Below are 21,732 nucleotides of genomic sequence, written 5' to 3' on the forward strand. Positions count from 1 at the left end.
GCAGCTTCGCAAGAAAACCCCCTCGCTCTGACAAGTCTTTCGATAGTCGAAAGGCAGTCAGAGCGAGAGCGGGGAGGTTTTGATGAAACCTCTCTAAGTGTGGCTGTCTGAGAAGATCCATCCTTCTTGGAAGGGATCTGGGGAAGTCTACTGTCCACTCCAGCACCTCTGCAAACCAATCTTGTGCTGGCCAAAACGGGGCTATCAGGGTCATTCTTGTTCCGTTGGACGCTACAAACTTTCTCAACACTTGCCCCAGGATTTTGAAAGGGGGAAAAGCGTACATGTCTACATGAGACCAGTCTAGCAGGAAGGCGTCGACCACGAGAGCTCTTGGGTCTTCCACCAATGAGCAAAAGACTTCCAGCCTTTTGGAAAGGAATGTGGCGAACAGATCTACATGAGGAGTGCCCCAAAGATCCCAAAGACTCTGAATGAAGGGTCCATTCTGTGTGAAGGACCTGGCTTCTCCTGCTCAGTCTGTCCGCCGTGACGTTTCTCGTACCCTGAACAAATCTTGTCAGGAGGGAGATGTTCCTCTGGGAGGTCCAAAGTAGCAGATCTCTTGCTATTTCGTATAGGAACAAGGAGTGTGTTCCTCCTTGCTTCCGAATGTAGGACAGGGCGGTAGTGTTGTCCACATTCACTTGGACCACACTGTTTGCCACAAAAGGTTCGAAGAACTTTAGGGACAAGTGAACTGCCAGAAGTTCTTTGCAATTTATGTGCCAGGACACCTGTGCTGCCTTCCAGGTGCCTGACACTTCTCTCGGTCCTAGTGTTGCTCCCCAACCCTTCTCCGATGCGTCTGAATATAACACTCGGCTTGGGTTCGGAACTTCCAGAGAAATTCCCTTGTTCTCTTTTAGAGGGGACAACCACCATTGCAGGTGTGGTTTCATTTCCATTGGAAGGAGAAAACTGTCGGAGAGAAGTCCCGTCTTCCAATTCCATGATCTCCTTAGGAAAAACTGAAGAGGATGAAGATGAAGTCTTCCTAGAGGAAAAAACTGTTCGAGCGAGGAAAGGGTCCCTAGAAGGCTTAACCATTCCCTCGCCGAAGTTCGTTCTTTCCCTAAGAAGAGAGAGACTTTTTCCAAGCCTCTCACAATTCTCTCTTGCGAAGGAAATACTCGAAAACCCCGAGAATCCATCTGAATCCCCAGATAGACTAAGTTCTGTCTGGGGATCAGCTGTGACTTCTCGAGGTTCACGAGTAGTCCCAACGCCTTAGGATAGTATATCCTTTATCAGGTCTAGGGTCAAAGAAAGGTCCTCCAAACACTGTCTCTCTGTTCTGGCCCTGATGAGCCAATCGTCCAGATATTAGAGAGATGTTGACGCCTTTGAGGTGAAGAAACCTCGCCACATTCTCCATCAGGTTGTGAAGACCTGAGGAGCTGTGGACAGGCCGAAACACAAGGCCTTGAACTGAAAGATCCTTCCCCCTGTCATGAAACGGAGGTACTTCTTTGAAGAAGGGTGAATCGGTACATGAAAATAAGCGTCCTGGAGATCCAGCGACACCATCCAATCTCCTTGACGTAAAGCCGCAAGTACTCCTTGAAAGGGCTGAACCGTAGAAGTCGGTCCTTTCTTGTCAACCGCAACTAGGGGTCTCTTCTTCCTTGCAGTGTGAAGGAGAAGATCCTGTGTCGCCTTCTCAGTCAGTGAGCGAGAAATGTCCTTCACTAACTGAGAAGGAAACAAGAAGTCTGACATGGGAGCGAAAACCAGGGCTGCTCTCTGTGAGGGAGAAACCGCCTTGGTTAAGAAGGCACTAAAAATACTCCTCTTCTTAAGGAGTACCGCTCCAAAGAGAGAGGAGACTTCTCCCGATCCGTCTTGTACTGCCTTGTCAATACATGACAGAATACTAAGAATGACTTCGGGGTCTAGACCTTCCGAGTCATGAGCCTTCTTAGACATCACCCCAAGGGACCAGTCTAGGAAATTAAACACTTCCAAAATATGGAAGAGGCCCTTGAGGAGATGATCAGTCTCAGAAATCGCCCAAGTCACACGAGCTCCATTCAAAGCGTGTCTACGCGATGAATCAACCAAGGTTGAAAAGTCGCTTCAGCCAACGCAGGGAGAGAAAGGCCATGTTTCTCCACAGTTCGGTACCAGACACCTCTTTTACCAGAAAGTATGGCTGGAGGCATACAGAAGGTGGTTCTGCCCAGATCCTTCTTCGACAACATCCACTTGTCAAGAGACTGTAGAGCTCTTTTCATAGAGATCGTCGGTCTCATCTTCAAAACCGACGAAGACTTTTTCGGGTAACGATCGCACTCGAAAACAGTGATCGAGGCGAAGGAGGAGCCGCAGGAGTCAACGAATCTCCATACTCTTGCAAAAGAAGGTCCGTCAAAAACTCTATAGTTAGAGAAAGCCTTCTCTACGTTAACCTCGTCTTCCGAATCTACGTCCACACCGTGCGGAGAATCGGTTTGAAATACGAGAGGATCTTCACCAAGTTCTCTCTCTACTGGCGACAAACTCCTACTAGGAGAGGGACTCATAGTGAACAGATTCTCTCTCAAGTCTACTAGTAGTCTCGCGTCTGCTTGACTTCTCACGCCTGGCAAGCTCTTCGCGCTTGGCGCGCCTCGCGCTTGGCTGGCGCTTCGCACTTGGCTGGAGCTTGTTGCTTGGTTGGCATCTCGCGCCTGGCTGACGCCTCGCGCTTAGCTGACTCCTCGCGCCTGGCTGGCGCCTCGCGCTTGGCTGACTCCTCGCGCCTGGCTGGCGCCTCGCGCTTGGCTGACTCCTCGCGCCTGGCTGGCGCCTCGCGCTTGGCTGACTCCTCGCGCCTGGCTGGCGCCTCGCGCTTGGCTGACTCCTCGCGCCTGGCTGGCGCCTCGCGCTTGGCTGACTCCTCGCGCCTGAGCGTATCCTTGTCTAGAGCAACTCGCTCGGATAGCTCCTGACGCCTGAAAGAATCTTCGCGCCTGGAAGACGTCTCGCGCTTGTAAGGCTCTTCATGCCTGAAGGACGCTTCACGTCTGGCAGGCGAAAGAAGACGAGACTTCTTAATAGGAAGTCTAGCGTCCTTCTTGCGAGGGGGATCCCTCAAAAGAACTCCAACCAAAGAGGCTAACTGTTCTTGTACAGCTAGCAATATCCTCTTGGAAGCCACACCAGCGTCCTCTTCAATAGAAGAAGCAGGAGAACTCGAAGGAGTGCGATCATCAAATACATCTCTAGGAGGCGTCGAGACCATCTTAGCCTTCTTGATAGAAGAGGGGGCTTCCTCCGAGAAGCGCTCCGGGCTCGAGTCAAACGCGCGTTCTTTCCAGTGCCTTTTCAGTGGCCTAGAAAGATCCGAGTCCTTCCACCCTCGTTTAGGTGAAGGAGAACCGGACGACGAGAAACAATCTCGTAGGACGCTTCTATTAAAGCGGTCCTGAGCAGACTGTAGCAAAACAGAACCTGCTGAAGGGACGCCTGACCGTTGGGGATTCCCCACAACCTCCGTACGACTTTCGACTTTCCTTCTCCTCTGGGTATGTGAGTTTGGAAGAGGTCTAGGCCTGGGAGCATCGCAGGGACGGTCAGACGCCCCCTCCACAACACTGGGAACACTCACTTCACTAAGTAATTCACTATCACTTCCCTTACCTTGAATGGCCGCCATTTTTGTCTTCATCTTACGAAGAGTAGCCTTCAGATTGGCGATTTCAGAAGCCGAATCCGAATGCAAAGCCTGTGAGGGTTCAGATACATAGGGAGAATCAAAATCATCAATAACAGGAGAGTTAGACTCAGAAAAAGGCTCAATAGGCCTTGTACTCACACACTTTTGTGCAGCCCGTCTAATTCTATCCCTCTCTAACTTCTTCAAGTAAGAAGTTAGAGTCTTCCATTCATTAGCATTCAACTTTTCATACTCAATACAGGTGTTAGCTAAAGAACAGTCAAACCCCCTACACTTACGACATACAGTGTGAGGATCAACCGAAGCCTTCGGTATCCTCACCTTGCAGGCTACGTTCACACACACTCTCACACTAACACTTGAATCAGACATTCTATCAGAAAAATCAAAAGCAAGTCCAAATCCAGTCCACGGTAGCGAATGCCAAAACAACGATCCAGTACGTCACCAAGAAATCCAATATAGATGATCAAAAAGTCTTGAAAAGCGAATTCCAGTCAGGAGGTAGTAACAACAATGTTGATACCACCGGCGACAGAGAAAATATGATAGAAAACGGGAATGGTTCCTAGTCCTGCCGCCCAGGGCAGGCAGGTAGATCACCTGACCTACGGTAGCGAGGTGGCGCGAAAGTTGAATTTCTTTGTCGGGGACGACGGAAGTTCTTCTTTAGCTAAGTATATATCTGACAGGTAAGTTCATTGTATGAAAATATCGATTTAAAAAAAGTGCAAATTAGCGATCGATGTGTCGATTTTATAAATGTTTATGCTTTTATGTTTAAAATGTGTATGAAAATGTATTACGAATAGGGTATTTTTATTTCTGTGCAGAAATATGATAAAAAGGCAGCTTTTGAAACTCCCCTTCAAGTTATCGACTACGATGTTTTTTTCAAGTTCGTTCTTGTATGCCGCCGTCTGCCGCTCTTCCGAAAATATTGAGTTAAAAAAAAAAAATGTGTGCAAATTTGAGCGATCGCTGTGTCAATTTTTCAAATGTTTGCTGCTTTTATGGTTTAAAATGATGTATGAAAATATATTGCGTAAAGGTATTTTCATTTTTGTACAGAAATAAGATACAAATTAAGGCAACCTTTGTAACTACGCTCCACGTTGTCAGGGGATGGTCTTTCATGTTCGTTCTTGTCCGCCAGTTCCGAAAAATGCATTGTGTTATTTTATTAATTATGCATCTTTTCCATAAATCCTTTAAAAAGTTATACATTATTTCACTGTATCCAAGAATATTGTATGTATTCTCATATTATTGTATTTTAAAATACTAAGGCAAACTTAAGCCCGTATTCCGCGGAGCGGCCAATGTTGTGGTTTGAAATTAGCTGATGAATACGAGTCTGTTTCACCATAACGCAATTCTGAGCGAATGCTCTTGCTTCTAGTTAGCATAAACGAATATCTATATACTTGACTTATATGAGACAAAGTTATTTTCCATATACAGCGTGTTTTTAGGTGGAAAATATTATTGAATATGTCTCGTTGTGAATGTGAACTACTATTTTTTTCGTTAACAGATTACGTTGGCGCATGTTTATTGCGTAAAAAATTACGTGATTCCGTTCGCAATACGTAATCCCATTTATATCATCGTAATACGAACTTTACGTTATTTATCTTATATCGGCGTGAAACCAACAGTAAAATGTGTTCTTTCAAGCACAGTAGTTTGATTAAAATGATTTTATCCCAATTTTATCTACAGTTGTGTGTGATGGCCAGACGTTTACTGCAGTTTTATCCTGTTGCCGATGTACGATAATAGTCATTAGCAGCTTGAACAGTTTTCTCAGCTTCAGTTATAACTAGGTTTAAATTTAACGGTATATTTCCCGATTGATCTTTAATCAATATTGATCTCTGATCTATAGCGAATAAAGTTATTACATTAAGATATCTCAGTTCTATTCTATACATAACGCCATTTATAACAAATACGGTAATGTTGCACTGTAGTACGATGATCGAAATACAAGCCAAACAGATGTTATCCAGTTCGGTTGTACTTAGAAAAAAAAAAAAAAAAAAAAAAAAAAGTAGTTTCTCGTTCGGTTGTTCATGGCTGTACACGTTCACGCAACGAGTATAACGTTAAAACCATACTTTCATCATTCTCTTTTGCTGTTATTGAACTTATGTAACTAGAAGATGGATAAAGTTAGGCCATTGTAATTTGATCTCTCATAAAATCGAACTATCGTAAGACTAATGATCGTAACCTGAACACTACAGCTACCTGTACACTGTATAAACTTTATTATATCTTTACATACTCTTAGACACCCACATGTACTGTACAGTAAATTCTATAGTACTATACTGCATAAATATAATTTTACTTATTGCGCCGTTGTGGGATTACGGCGCCTTTGACTGGTCTAGTTTCGAAAGAAGGTGTGCGGGGGCCGTAGGCTTTAAAATCGCTCAGCGTCGAAAATCGCTTGGCGTCGGTGGCCAGGAACGGAACCCCTGCCGCTAACCGAGGGCCGCCTGTACATGCAATACATTTAATAAAAAAAAATTGTGAATTAGATATCATAAAATATAAAATAAATCAGACTGCTATCATTGACGCCAACAAATACGTATTTTTTAGAATTCTTCTTCCGTTTTAATATTTCGTTACGTATATGTTTCATTATAGCTGTCAGTAACTCGGTATCTCCATTAGGTAAAGATAGAATAAAGAATAGAAATGAATGGTTATTATACTGTTTGGTAGTTTCATTAGTTGAAGGGAGATACTAATGAAAATTTATGGCTTACTGTGTCCTAGGAAAAGTGATTGCTTGGTGTTCGTTCGGTGCTCGTAAGAGCTAAATGTAAACAAACGATAGGAAGGTTTTTTTTTTTTTTTTTTTTTGGTATTATAGTTAATGATTAATTAATTATTTGAAATGAGTACATACTGATTATTTATATATTTCTATTGGCATATTCTAAGCTTTTAGCTTCTTAGGTTTAAATGTCAGAATCATAGACTAGGCTACAGTAGCAACCGCTAACATAGGCTAGGCTTATTGCTAAGGGACATATGCTAAAGTCCTAAAATATGCAGTAAAAATGGGATTGAATATTACTCAATTATGTACAGTATTTTGCCTTTTTGGAGTCATATTTCTTCCGTCGGATCGGCTTCGTAACCCTAGAACATGTGTTGTAGGCCTGGAAATATAATTTACTGGGGTGTTTTTGTAGGGCTTGGAACGGATTAGGCATTTTACATGTAAAATGCGGTTCAAGATACGAAAAACTCATGATAAGAAGCCGCCTCAGAACGGATTAATTTCGTATCTCAAGGTACCACTGTAGTTGGTGGAAAACTTTAGTTTTGGAAGGGGCTCTTTTGATAGCATTAAGAAAGGAGGATTGTATATTTACACTGAATAATTGGATTAAGATTCTCTATTATTATTATTATATTATAAAGGATTAATTTATCCAGACCTCCGGCCCTGATAAAGGCTCTTCTCGGGCTGGTTTTCTGGAAAAAAAACTATACTTTATTTAGAAAACTGGTTTTATTTAGAAACATGATGCATCTATTAAAAAATCTTTGAATTCAGCAAGAATACCTTTTTAATGCTGGTTTCGAAAGTAAATACTTCTTTGATGGTTCCAAATTGGAAAATCAAATAATAAGTGTTGGACAGGTATTGGTTTTTGGCATGTACAGTATTAAAATTCATTGGGTCTGAATGTGGATTTGACAACAAATGACCATCTGAAACTCTAGTATGGCCTACATGTAGTCTTGTTAATACAACTCCTTCAGCTCTTTCTTCATGAGACGATGACATCCATAAATGAACATCACTTTTTATATTTCTCTGTTTTTTTATGTCCAATCTGTATGTCAGTCTTGATATATTAAAAGGTTTCAGAGACGTTACCCAGTCTGATACTGAGGCAAGTGTTATTGTTGCTGGAATAGTACAAGCTGATTTGCCAGCTGTGTCTGCTCTTTCATTTCCTTCAATTCCCTCATGCTGGAATCCAACATATTTTCATCAATAGTCCTGATTGAATAAGTTGATAGATTTTTATTTGGATTTCTAGTAAAAGATGATTTGGAGACTTGTATTTGTTTATAGCATCAATAACACTTTGTGAGTCACTGAAAATTATGGTGGAAATTGCTCTCTTCTCAGATATGAGGTCTAGTGCTATTTGTATGGCTGCAAGTTCTGCAGTATATACTGATGATATTGGGGAAGACTTGATTAATTTATTTTCTGAATGCTGAAGCTCCTAATCCAGACTTGTTTTTTGATCCATCTGTAATGATCATAAGTTGATCTCCTTTTCTTCTGATGTGTTCTAATACATGTTGGTGGTACATCTCTGTGCTTGCCATGTGTTTCTTTTTAGAAGATATGATAGAGCAGTACATATTTTTATTCATTTCAAAGTACAGTGTGGTGAGAGTTCTATTGTTGGATGGAAAATTGGTGTAATATGATGTGACTTCTTCCGGCACAAAACCTAACTCCTGACGGACTAGTCAGACATGAGGGTAAAGCCACAAAAAATTCAGAATTGTCTACACATAGTTTGATGTGCCTGTTCCTCCCTCGAGTGGGGGGAGATCCTGTCACCTATGTCAGCGATGGCAGTGCCACCCCGAATTTGAATTTTGGTCTGCCGCGTAAGGAACCTACAGCTGTATAATTGTTTGGTAAGACACTGCAATAAAACCTCCGTTTCATTCACATTCACCTTTAAGCCACCCCTCTCCAAAGACACTTGCCACTCTCCACCCATTCTCTGTAGGTCCTCATTTTCAGAAGTAATCACCAAATCATCAGCATACAACAACTCCCACAGCTCTTCATCTGATCTCTTCACTCAACACATCCATGACCGGCACAAACAAAAATGGGCTTAATGCTGACCCCTGCTGTAATCCAGCACAAACTTCTAAGTTTTCTGTTTACCCACTTGCTGTTATTACTTTTGTGCTCCTTCTTTGATCTATTATCTGCATCACAACAGTCTCTTGATATTTAATCACAACAATTTGAAAACGGAAAATTCAATAGTCTTCCAAACATGAAGTTTTGTTTTGGAACATACAGTGGACCCCCATATTTGCGGGACAGTAGACCCCCATATTTGTGGGGGATGAGTACCAGACAAAGCCCCCACAAATGGCTAAAATCTGCAAATACTTAAAATTCCTCTAAAAATATGTAGTGATAGTTAAAATAAAAAAACTTTAAAATGCTTATACCAAAGGATTTTAATAGTTTTATCACAAAAAGTGCAGTCACAAAAATTATATGAAAATACAGTAACTTGCAAATACTTCTCAATGAAAAATACAGGCAGTCCCCCCGTTATCAGTGGGAATTACATTCGCGGCAGGGTGCTGATAAGCGAAAACCGCCATTAACCAAAACTCAGCGCTTCTGTTAGGTGTTATGACACCATAACTAGTATCGCCACCTTATGGTGTCGATAACTGAAACGCAGCCCTGTTATGGCACCATAAATTGCCGGTTTCATGGCACTAGACAAGCGCCATAAAACCGAATCGCCATTAACCTGAGACTGCCTGTACAGCGAATAGGCGAATTTTCCGCAAATAGGCAAGTCCATGAACAGCAGGGGTCGAATGGTGCCATTATCACCAGATTAACGACAAATTAAGATGCAAAATGATGATTCAACAATAATTACAAACTGCAGTGTCAATGATATTATTTCTCTACTGAGTAACCAATGTTTTTAACCTTACATTGTACAGTAAAAGGGCATGACAAAAAATTCAGCTAAAAACAGAAAATTATTCGGGACATACCTTTTGTGCTTTCAAGAAGCTCTTCACATTTTGTGCTTTCAAGAAGCTTTTCACAACTTGCATAACCTTTTCCAAATTCTTCATTTCCTGGTTCAAGTTCAACAGCTTTCTTAAAATCACTCATACCTCTTTCAAGCGATTCTGCAAACAAGGGGTAAATTTTGTTAGCAAGTATAAATTGCATTAAATTTGTGGATAACTAAGTATTTTCATTTTCTTGCACTTAAATGGTACATGAAAAATCTAACTGTAAAAGAGAGTAAAGCATTCAAAATTAAACAGCTGAATCAAAAAAAAAATTTTTAAATCACAATTGTTGAAAGTAAATTGTATTTTTCCCAACTATACAAACCTGAGGTCCTTTACATAAGGAATTATTTTCGGCTTAGCTAGAATAAGTCTTCGTGATTTCCACCGAAATCGCGAAAGGGACAGGATTCCTGTTCAGATCTTGAGCTTACGGAAGGAAGATAGATGTTCCCTTTCCGCAGTCATTCCTGTACGCCGAATAGATGAGATTCTTATTAAGAAAACTCCCGTAGCTCTAGCCTCGTCATAATGAGGAAGAGTATGAATGAAGGAGAGAGTCCACGCTGAGAGGAACTGCCTGTTACAGCAGTCTTCTGAATATTGGAGAAGGGCTTCTCTCAGTATCAGAATCATCCTGACAAAAGCGACGGCCGCCTGTGCGACATCTTGCGCCTTTGCCAGGAGAAGGCTGATCCTGCTAAAAACTAAAAAGAGAGAAGCCTCGCGACTGACCTCTCTCTCATAAGGCGATTTGGGATATCCTGGTGCCTGGCGCCTCGCGCCTGGTTGGCGCCTTGTGCCTGAAATGTTCCGCGATCCTGGTAGGCTCCTCGCGCTTGGAAAGATCCTTATGCCTGCTAGGCTCTACTTACTTAGAAGGCTCCTTTCACGCTTCTTGGAAGATTGCGGATCAGCAGACAGAAACTCTGGCGCCTCGCGCCTGAAGGAAGAAACTCTGGCGCCTCGTGCCTGGCTGCTGGAACGCGGCTCGCGCCTGGTTGGCACTTCTCGCCTGGCTGGAGCCTAATCGGTTGGCTCCTGGCTCCTGGCTGGTGCTTCACTCCTGGTTGGCGCTCAGGGTTCTCTTAGTTTCCAGAGAACACGATAGATCGTCTGAACTCCAAACATGTCCATTCTTTGTCTTTTTGGATGTAAGATGAAGAATCGGAAGATGAGACGCACTTTTTAAGGATGCCTTTGCAATGGCGATCCTTGGCAGTCTGGGACGTTACTACAGATCCTGCCGAGGGGACGCCTGACCAGTGGGGATTCTCTGAAACCTCCGTACGGCTTTCGACATTCCTTCTCCTCTGGGCTTGGGAGCTTGGAAGAGGTCTAGGCCTGGGAGCGAGACAGAGCCAATGAGACGCACTCTCCACTGCACTGGGAACAATATATTCACTTCTTACCTTTTTTAAGAGCTCGCATTTTGAGCTCCCTCCATTTATTCTTCAAATTTGCACAAGATGAATTTGTAGTTTCTGTGAGGTAAGAGGGAGATGAGGATGCAACAACTACTAGTACTGTTAATACTCTAATTGCTCGTTAGCACGAGACTTATTAAAGCTTCTAAAGGAAGCGTTCCTAGTCATATGCTTTTCTGACTTCCTAAGTAGGAAGTTAGAGTGTTTATGTGAGTGTCTACCGAAAAATTCGGTAGTTACCCGTAACATTTTCTTCGAAAATTCGAAGCCAAATTCATTAAAAAGTTAATAAAAGCGTATGCCAAACCAAAGACCCAGTACTTCCCTGCACAAGACAGCCCAGAAGATCGATGGCGATGAAAAACGAAAATCAAATCAGGAGGTACCAACAACAATGTTGACAGTACCGCGACAGAGAAAATCTGATAGAAAACTGGAATGGTTCCTATTCCTGCCACCCAGCGGCAGGTCGGTAGATCACCTGACCTACCTGTAGTGTGTGCGCGAAATTCGAATTTGTCGGACGACGGAGTCTAATAGCTAAGTATATATCTGACAGGGAATTGAATGTATAAAATATCGGGTTAATGGGGGGGGGGGTTCCCCTCGCCCGGTGGGGGGAACAGATCCGACCCCGAGCGAACGGACAACCCCAAATACAACTGCACGCCGGGGTACCTCGCTCCCTCCTCTACACTCAACTGATTGAGGGAAGAGAAGGTGTGAGATAACCCCCCCCCCCCCAAGGGGAAGGAGCCATACGCGGGAGCTGGGATGGAGGGAGAAAAGAACTAGACATGTCCATAACCAAGGGAGTGACTGGAGAACCCTCCGATGACTCCCGCCGGCTTACGCGGTTTCTTCCTCCCTTCATGCCGCTCCCACTGCTCCTCCGACCAAACAATACACAAATCACAGGGCTCAGCGCAAGAGCATTCACGCCCTCGGTACCAAGCACACAACTCATGAGGATCTACCTTGAAAAGGGATCGAAAGGCCCCATACTTATGGCCCTCCACACCAGGGCACAATCAGCGGCTAACAGGGGGGGGGGTCTTTCCGGCTCGCGGGAATCCATTTCCACGAGACAATACACAAAATACAAAAAAATAACCAGGTACTCACGTTATTTTCACACAAGCACACTAGTAAAAGAGAAAGTAATATCTTCACAAAATGAAGGCGTAATCCAAGCATATGACGCAAGCGAGTAGAGAGGCAAACAACACGTCTATCACCCAGCGCAGCCGAAAGCAAAAGTGACTCTTCACCTCTCAGTCGCGCGGACCGTCGACTGTCGGACAAGCAGTTAACTAATGAACCCCCTTGTTCGAAGCTTACGACCGGTTCCAGCTGCCACTAAGTTACATTCCTATTCTTAAAGGACCGATGGTTTGTATTACGTATCGGAACAAATACAAATTGTCTTAGATAATTTGTCATTTGTTCATACACAAACAAACCTTCGGTCTTAACAGTAGGATAGACTCATACTTGGAGGGAGGTACAAGACATCCTAGACCGGCTGGGGGCCTACCCACCAGTCCAGCTTCCAGAAGAAATGATTTCTGGAGAGGGACTGATGCCTGTTGAAAAGCTAGATAACTTGATATCTAACCACTCAGACCCTGAGTGACATACAATGATATATGGGAGAACCATTGTATAGGTAACCAAAGAGAAACTTTGACTGTCCAATAGCAAACCAATACACCAGGGTTTGGTACCAGTATGACTACCTGACTCACCTTTATCAGACCAGTCCAGCGAATGACGTGTCTATTCCTTAACCCGCCCGAAGGCAGGAGGAAAGGTACAAGAGAAAGGAGACCAGCCAACTCACTCATTCTCTCATCCACACAATCATCTTAGGTAAGATACAAAAGTGCCCTGTTAAAGGCAACTAAGAGTTACACAACCTGTTGGGCAGCCACCACAGGATCCTGGGAAAACATGTCTGCAGATCTGTGGGCAACATCCTTAAGACAGAAAGAGGTGAACATGGACTGGCGTAACCAAGTACCAGCGCTCAGCACTATGTACAGCCAAGTTCTTTTTGAAAGCCAGAGAGGGACCAATACCTCTAACGTCATGCACTCTAGCCTGCACAGACGTGGTGGTGGAATCATCAAGAGTCAAGTATGCCTGTCTAATGGCATCCCATATCCAAAAAGACACCTCTTTCTTCATACAGCCTGTGCTAACAAAAAGTCTGCGGCCATCTGGTCTAAGGTGCTGAGTCTTTTTGAGATAGCAATGCAGGGCCCGGACAGGGCACAACAAAAGCTCTTGAGCATCACCACCCACAAAGTCATTCAGTGATAGAATGGAAAAGGAAGTGAACCCGTCATCGTGCACAGAGGGATTTTTGGTCTTGGCCACGAATTCTGGGACAAATTCGAAGGACACCAACCAACAACCCCTGGTGTGCTTCACCTCATAGCTCAGACCATGAAGCTCTCCTACCCTCTTGGGAGATGCCAAGGCCAGAAGGAAAACTGTCTTGAGCATCAGGTTCCTATCAAGATGAGCAACACATGGGCTCATATGGACTCCTAGTGAAGTTCTTAAGAACCAAGGAAACATCCCACGTCGGAGGCTTGAGCTCACTAGGAAAACTCGACTGCTCATACCCCCTAATTAGCAGGGAAAGTTCCCAGGAAGAGATGTCGATACCCTTAGGGCGTAACACCAAACTCAGGGCCACCCTGTAGCCTCTAATGGCAGAAAAGGACAAGCGTTTCTCGTCTCTGAGGAAGGTTAAAAAGTCGGCTATACTCTGAATAGAGGTTGCGAGTGGAGAAAAACCCTGTTTACGACACCAATCACAGTAGATTGCCCATTTGCCTTGGTAACCCGCGGAGGTCGACTTTCTAAGACTGCTGGACACGTGCCCACCTGTTCTCTGAGAAAAGCCTCTCTCTTGGAGGAGATACTCGATAGCCTCCAACCATGAAGAGACAGGGATTCTACTGACTGGTGGAACCTTTCCGCATGGGGCTGACAGATGTCGCCAAGGGGGGATCTTCCTCGGAACCTCTGACAACAACGACAGCAGATCTGGAAACCATTCTGCCTGAGGACACAGAGGGGCTACCAAAGTCATCCTGCAACGCTGTGAACTCATTAGCCTGTTCAGAACCTGACGGATCAAACAAAACGGAAGGAAGGCATACACCTCCAGGTTGTCCCAGGGATGTTGGAATGCATCCTCTGCCAATGCTAAAGGATCTGGAACCACTGAACAGAACATTTCCAGTTTCCTGTTGAAGCGAGTCACAAAAAGGTTCAGCATGGGTCTCCCCCAAATCTGGAAAAGCTTGTCTGCTACCACTTGATGAAGGGACCACTCTGTGCCTAGGATCTGATCCCGACAACTGAGTTTGTCTGCGACCACGTTGCGTTTGCCTGGGATATACCTGGCTAAGAGCTCTACCAAATTGCTGACCGCCCACTGGTGAAGCTCGACGGTCAAGACATGAAGTTGACGTGAAACCAGGCCTCCCTGTTTGTTCAAATAGGCTACCACGGTGGTGTTGTCCGACATGAGAACAACAGAATGACCTTCTACCTTCTCCCAAAACTCCTCCAGACCCAGGATGGCCGCCTTCAACTCCAAGACGGTGACATGTTGCTGCTTGTCCTCAAACTACAAACGCCTGAAGCGATGAGGCCGCCTAAATGACCCCCCCAACCTGCGAGGAAGGCATCCAAGAACAGAAGAAAGTCCGGTGGAAGAGAACACTGAGGGACACCCTACAACAGATTCTGGTTGTCCAACCACCAACAAAGGTCTTTTCTCACTTCCAGAGACAGAGAAACCATTAACGGCCAGCTTCTCCAAGGAAGACAACACTCCCAGAAGAACCTGCCACTGATGAGCTGAATGATGTGATTCTGACAGGAAGTTGCGTGCCACCACCCACAACTTCTCCAATCTCTGATCTGACAGGAAAACTTTTGCCACTGTCGTATCGATGACCAAGCCCAAGTAGAGAATCCTTTGACTGGGTACGAGGTTCAACTTTTCCTGGTTGACTAATATGCCCAGTTCCAGACAGAACCGAAGTAGACAATCCCTGTCCTGCAGCAGCTTTTCCCTGGAAACTGCCAAGACTAACCAATCGTCGAGATACCTCAGCAAACGGATCCCCTGAGTATGGGCCCAACTTGACAAGAGAGAGAAGACCCTTGTGAACACCTGAGGGGCTGTCGTCAGCCCGAAGCACAAGACTGAACTCGAAGACCTTGTCCCCAAGAGAGAAGCGAAGGAACTTCCTTGACGTCGGCCCCTCGAGTAGGTTCCTTCACGTGGTGAGGGGGTAAGGGATCCTGCCTTCACTCGTGTGAAGGCCGGATCCTGACGGAACGCCTACAAACTTTTGGCAATAAATGGTATGGACATTTCCACTTTCGTCTAATTTAACTACTAAGGTGAGTATGAGAAGGGATCGTGGGTTAGGAAGGGTTTGCATTCGAAGCTAATAGTGGGAGTTGTGGTGGTTGAGTCACCACCTGATATGGTTTGGACCTGAGAGTAAGTAATGGGATTTTCCCATTGCTATCTTGAGGGCGGAACCATCTCCAGGGACTGGCCCATCGGAATCCAGGGGGAGCTGGTTTTCTGGGGGTGGGACTCCTGGCTTTTGTCCGGAAGCCCACCAATACGTTTGTGGTGGGGAGTTGATTCCCATTAGTGGAATCAGAGCTCCCAGCAGGCGGATTGGCTTATACCTGGCCACCACAAACGTATTGGTGCTATCCTGTATGGGTAGGGTATGGGGTGGACCATTGGGAGTCAACTCTCACTAGTGCCATTGGTGGAGAATGTGAATACCTGAGTGACTCACGATACTTTCTTGATATAACCAAGTAGTAAGAGTTTTTTTTTTTTTTTTTTGTAATTGTAAACCAAATATGGATCCGGACTATGAACCTACATCCCCTGGGAAATATACATCCCCTGGGAAAATGGACTCACTGGCACCGTTGACGACTTCTGGCTCAAACAAAGACCATTCTTTGAACCCCCCAGATGCCATTAATAGTAGAGTGACGCATTTGAAAGTTATACATATGAAAAATATACCACTTCAGTGTAACTATGAGGATATCTCGACATCTTTGAACATGTTTGGCAATATAGCAGAGATTCGTATGAACTTTCTTGACACAGAAGGAAAATGGGAAGCTTGGGTAACATTTGATAAACATGAAGATGCTTTTAAAGCAACTTGTAGTATTGATACCTTGAATGTATGTAACTCATTAGTTAAAGGAGCCTTGACGGATAAAGCCCCAAGAAACTTAGACATTTATAAACCTGCAGAATGGAATCCAATCAACTCCAATAGTAGCAACGTTGACAAAATAAGAGTCCCCCAACCTCCTAAATGGCTGGTAGTTAAAGCCAAGGAGGAGAACTTCAACTATTACAAGTTTAGCAGGTACCTTCAGCAAAAAATAGGTGGCATAATGAGTGGTGACATTACTAGATTTGGTAAGAGCTCTGTACTTATTCATGCAAAATCTAAAACTCAGTCACAGATGCTAACAAAAATTAGTCCTCACCTAAATTTTAGCTATGGAAGGGGTGTTGTTTTTGATAGAGACTTGTACGAGTTTACTGAAGAAGAAATTTTAGATATGTGTCCACCAACTGTATAGAAAGTGAAAAAGGTCCCAAATGGCAACATGATGATTTTTACTTTTGAAGACAGTAATGTACCATCTCATATAGTAATAGAAAAAGAAAGAAGTGCGAGTTAGACCTTTTCAACCAAAAGCATTACAATGTTTTAATTGTTTTAAATTTGGTCATCCATCTAAAGTTTGTAAAAATAATAAGATGTGTAATAATTGCTCTGCCCTAGAACATGGCCCATGCTCAGATATACCTAAATGCATTAATTGTCAGCTAGAACACAAATCAGTTGATAAAATATGTGAAGAATTTAAAGTTGAAACAGCAGCAGTTAATAAAGCATATACAGAGCACATCAGTATTGGACATGCAAGACGACTCTTGGGAAGAGCCAAGAGTTATTCTAAAGCCCTTACTACCACAAGGGCTCCACTTCAATCCATTACTCCTTCCTCATCCTCAATGAAGGATGCCTCAGCCCCTGTGGTTCAACATTCCACCACTAGGGCTCCACTCCAATCTGCTGATCCTTCCTCATCCTCAATAAAGGATGCTTCTACTCCTGTGGCCCGACATACTGGGCCAAGTGCTCAGCCTAGTAAGGTTAGAGCACAATCGGCAAAGACGGATAAAATAAACATTCCATATAACAAACTGGATATCTCCCTCAACTCCCTCTACTCCACCTTCTGCATTATCTCAGGCAGAATCTCTGCCTGATTTAATGGAATTAGAGGAAAAAAAACAAATGAAGAGGGTAAGAACACCCTCATCCTCTCCTCCATTAACTCCAACAAAAGATAAAACCAAAATCAATGAGCAAACTGGCGAAGAAAAACAATCTTCATAAAAAATTTACAAGCAAAGCTTCCCATCCACTAAGCATTCAAAAATGACCTTGAATAGAGGACTACCCTCCAAAACCTAGATATCTTCTCTTCAATTTTACAGTGGAATTGTCAGGGACTTCATGCAAAATATGAGGAACTTAAAGTGTTACTCTATAAATACTCCCCTATTGCTGTATGTTTACAAGAAACAATGCTTGATGTCCACACACCTTGCCCTAGAGAGTATAAATCATAAAGAACACAATATAATTTGGAAGTGGAAAGACATGGAGGTTGCCTTATTTATGTTTGCAGGGACCTTCCTCATTTTCCAATCCCACTAAATACTCCTTACAGGCTGTTGCGGTTCAAAATTCACCTAAGACGAAAAATACACACTCTGTTCCCTTTATCTTCCACCAAACAATCCCATCACTCGAGAAGAACTAATTGATTTACTTCATCAGCTTCCACGACCATTTCTTCTCATGGGAGACTTTAATGGCAGACATCCTCTATGGGGAGATGTGACATCAAATAAAAAAGGGAATATTATAGCTTCCATAATAGAAAATGAAGATTTAGGACTTTTAAATACCGGAGAACCCACTCAGTACCATATCCAGACAGGTACAGTCTCATGCTTAGACCTTACAATATCTAGTTCCAATTGCACGATGGATTTCAGATGGAAGACGAATGATGACTGGCAAAGCAGTGACCATGCTCCCATAATAATAAATTCCAATGATGACCCACCAGTTCAAAGATCTCCACGGTGGAATGTTGAAAAAGCAGATTGGAACAAATTTCAAAAACTAAGCGAAATAGAAAGTGACGCAAATGACTTCCCAACGGCAGATGATGCAATCGATTTATTAAATGGGACATCCATTACAGCAGGTATACATTCTTATACCAAAAAACTACAGGTCTTTTCAGGCGACGCCCAGTCCCGTGGTGGTGTTAAGAGCTCACACTGTTACACCGAGTCACAAGAACATCACTTACACGTTATCGTAGACACCGAACTATAGCAAACATGATAATATACAAACAGAATAGAGCGCGTTTTCGAAAGGCAATGAAAACTGCTAGAAGGCAGTCATGGGCGTCATTTGTATCGTCCATAACCACCGAACACCTATCTGCAGTATATGGAAGAAAATAAAAAAGATTGCTGGGAAATTTACTCCCAGTCCTCCCCCAGTACTTAAAGTTAATGACAACCTCATCGCCGACGCAAAAGATGTAAGTGATAAACTCGCCGATCATTTTGCCCAAGTTTCAAAAAAATCTGACAGTTCCCCTAGATATCAATATAGAAGAAGAGAAGAACAACTGCGATTAGACTTTTCCACAGATAAGATAGAGCCATATAATTTACCCTTACAGAGAAAGGGAATTGATGCTGCCCTGTCCAGCAGCACTAACACTGCCCCTGGTCCGGATGAAATTCCCTATCAAATGTTTAGGCATTTTATTTCAAAAAATACAAAACTATTTATAATAAGTATAATTAACAGATTATGGCATGAAAGTAGCTACCCAGTCATATGGGAATTGGCTTTTGTATTACCTTTTGTTAAACCAGGTAAAGACCCTTTTTCAGTGGCTAGTTATCGACCAATAGCACTAACTTGCTGTTTATGCAAGTTGATGGAAAAAATGGTGAAATCAAGATTTGTCTGGTATTTAGAGCGTAATGGTATTTTCTCACCCTCACAATGTGGATTTAGAAAAATGCACTCGGCAGTAGATGTCCTACTGCAGCTGGAAACCTCCATATGTGAAGCTTTTGCCTCCAAGCAGCACCATATAACTATTTTTTTTTATATTGAGAAAGCTTATGATACTGCTTGGAGGCATGGCATTCTTAAGACAATTCATACCTGTGGTCTACGAGGAAAATTGCCCCTATTCATTAAAGCATTCTTGAAATGTAGATATTTTCAAGTTAAAGTGGGCAACACATTATCAGATAGACGATGCCAAGAAGAGGGTGTCCACAAGGAAGTGTGCTTAGTGTCACACTTTTTGCTCTTAGCATAAATGGAGTCGTGTCTGTTATACCCAAGGATGTATTGAGTACCCTATTCGTAGATGATCTTTCAATATCTGTTGCTGCATCACGAATGTCGGTTGCAGAAAGGAAATTACAATTGACAATAAATAAGATAGTAAATTGGGCTGAACAACAGGATTTAAAAATATCAGCCAGTAAGACTACTGTTATGCATTTTGCCACCTTCGGGGAGTACACCCCGACCCAGACCTTTATCTGTACAACCATAGAATACCCTGTGTTGAAGAGGTACGCTTCTTAGGCCTCATATTCGACAAAAAACTCAATTGGCTTCCCCATCTGAAAACATATTAAAACCAAGTGCCTTGAAGCTTTAAGTATTTTGAAAGTATTATCTAATACCAACTGGGGTGCAGACAGGCAGACAGTTATAAAACTACACAAATCACTTATTATTTCAAAATTACTTTATGGATGTGAAATATATTCTTCTGCTTCATCTAATCATCTTGCTATCTTAGGTTCAGTACATCATACCGGTATACGCTTGGCAACAGGTGCCTTTCGATCTTCTCCCATCTTAAGTTTATTAATTGATGCGGGAGAAATCCCACTAGAGTTATATCGCCAATCATCAATTATCAGATATTGGTTTAGGGTTCAGAGAATCCCCAACTCTAAAGCCTTTGAAGCAGCAAATAGAAATTCTTTCAACAACTTTTATGAAAATCATCCAAGGTTTCCTAAGCCTTTTAGTTTTAGAGTGAAAAAGATCTTGGAAAAAATGAATATGTCAAGAAATCCTGTATGTCCAGTTAATTTACCAATTACCCCAGCATGGAAATTACCTGTAATTAAATTTTGTAAATATTTTAAAGGTATTAAAAGAGAAAAATCAGATACAGAAATCAGAGTATTATTTTTAGAACATGCTGCAGAGCACTCAGGCTCTACATTTGTTTTTACTGATGGCTCCAAAACTGATGATGGAGTCGGATATGGAGTTTTTAGTGATGATTTTAGTCGCAGAGGAGCACTACCCATCGTAGCATCGAACTTCACAGCGGAACTGTATGGAATTTTAACAGCATTGGAACCCTCCAGAATTCCACTAATATCACCATCTTTTGTGATTTCAAAAGTGCATTACAGGCACTTGAAATTTTAATACTGATCATCCAATTACATTGAAAATCTCACAGTGGGTATTTCTACATCAGCGTAGAGGGATTACTATATCTTTTTGCGCATGTAAATATATATGGAAATGAAAAAGCAGACCAACTAGCTAAATCAGCAGCAACCAATATGATGCCAAGACCAATTGCTGTACCATATAGAGACTTTTTTCCTAGTATATCAAAGTTCATTGCAAGATTTTGGGAACAGCAATGGAACGAAGCAGGACCAAATAAAATGAAAGAGTTTGCCACACGTACACACCCTTGGAAATATGAATCTATGCCTAGGAAATGGGAAGTAACGATATGCCGCCTCCGTATAGGACATACAAGATTGACACATGGGTATCTCATGAGTGGTGAATACCAACCTTACTGTGATGACTGTCTCGTCCCGTTGACTATTAAGCATTTGCTAGTTGAATGTCCTAGTCATCGGGAACTGAGAGAGCAGCACTTTAAAGACAAAAGAGATAGAGATGGTAGTTACAGTTTGACAAAGATATTGGGTGAAGAAGCGCAGCATGATTATGAGTGTGTTGTTGAATTTTTAAAAGAAGTTGGAGTTTTTAACGAAATTTAGGTATTTCGCTTTCATGTATGTGTGTAGTTTTTAGCTTTGGGTTTTTAGAATGAATGTATGGAAACGTGAATAAATGTATTTATTGCCTATATGTGTTCTAGTATGAAAGCCTTTGCCTCTGTGCAATTTTTTATTTAATCTTAATTCATTATTTATTATCCTATAAGACTGTTTGGTCCAAGCTCGTGGCTTTTGGCCTTGACCTTGCATTTTATCTAATCCTTTGGGCCAGCCCCATGGGAGCTGAAGGTCAGCTCAGTGGTCTGGTTAAACTATTTTATAATAATAATAATTTAGCTTTGGTGGTGTTTAATGCGTAAATGGCATCTTTGCGCTAGCTATAGTACAATAACTGATGCGGAACTTTAAGAGTTTTTATGATGTGTGTGGATTTTTCCCACATTGGTTGTCCAAATGGCTTCATTCGGCGTCAATGATCCTGGTAGTCACGACGCCAGATAATTATTAATTATTCATTCATTCATTCCTGGACGTCGGATGAACAGAGATTTGGAAGCATGCGTCCCTTA

At 42.8% G+C, this 21,732-nt stretch overlaps 1 protein-coding gene across 1 annotated transcript in view; it reads right to left on the reverse strand.

The window, feature by feature from the left end:
* Nucleotides 1–21,732, reverse strand: part of LOC135219136 (uncharacterized) — a 220,949-nt gene that overhangs the window by 137,308 nt on the left and 61,909 nt on the right. Inside the window, exon 3 of the mRNA XM_064255590.1 lies at nucleotides 9,485–9,625. Within this exon, the coding sequence (XP_064111660.1) occupies nucleotides 9,485–9,625 (141 nt within the window). The remainder of the gene's footprint in view (nucleotides 1–9,484; nucleotides 9,626–21,732) is intronic.

Source organism: Macrobrachium nipponense, chromosome 1 (assembly GCF_015104395.2).
Source record: "Macrobrachium nipponense isolate FS-2020 chromosome 1, ASM1510439v2, whole genome shotgun sequence".
Classification (NCBI taxonomy): domain Eukaryota; kingdom Metazoa; phylum Arthropoda; class Malacostraca; order Decapoda; family Palaemonidae; genus Macrobrachium; species Macrobrachium nipponense.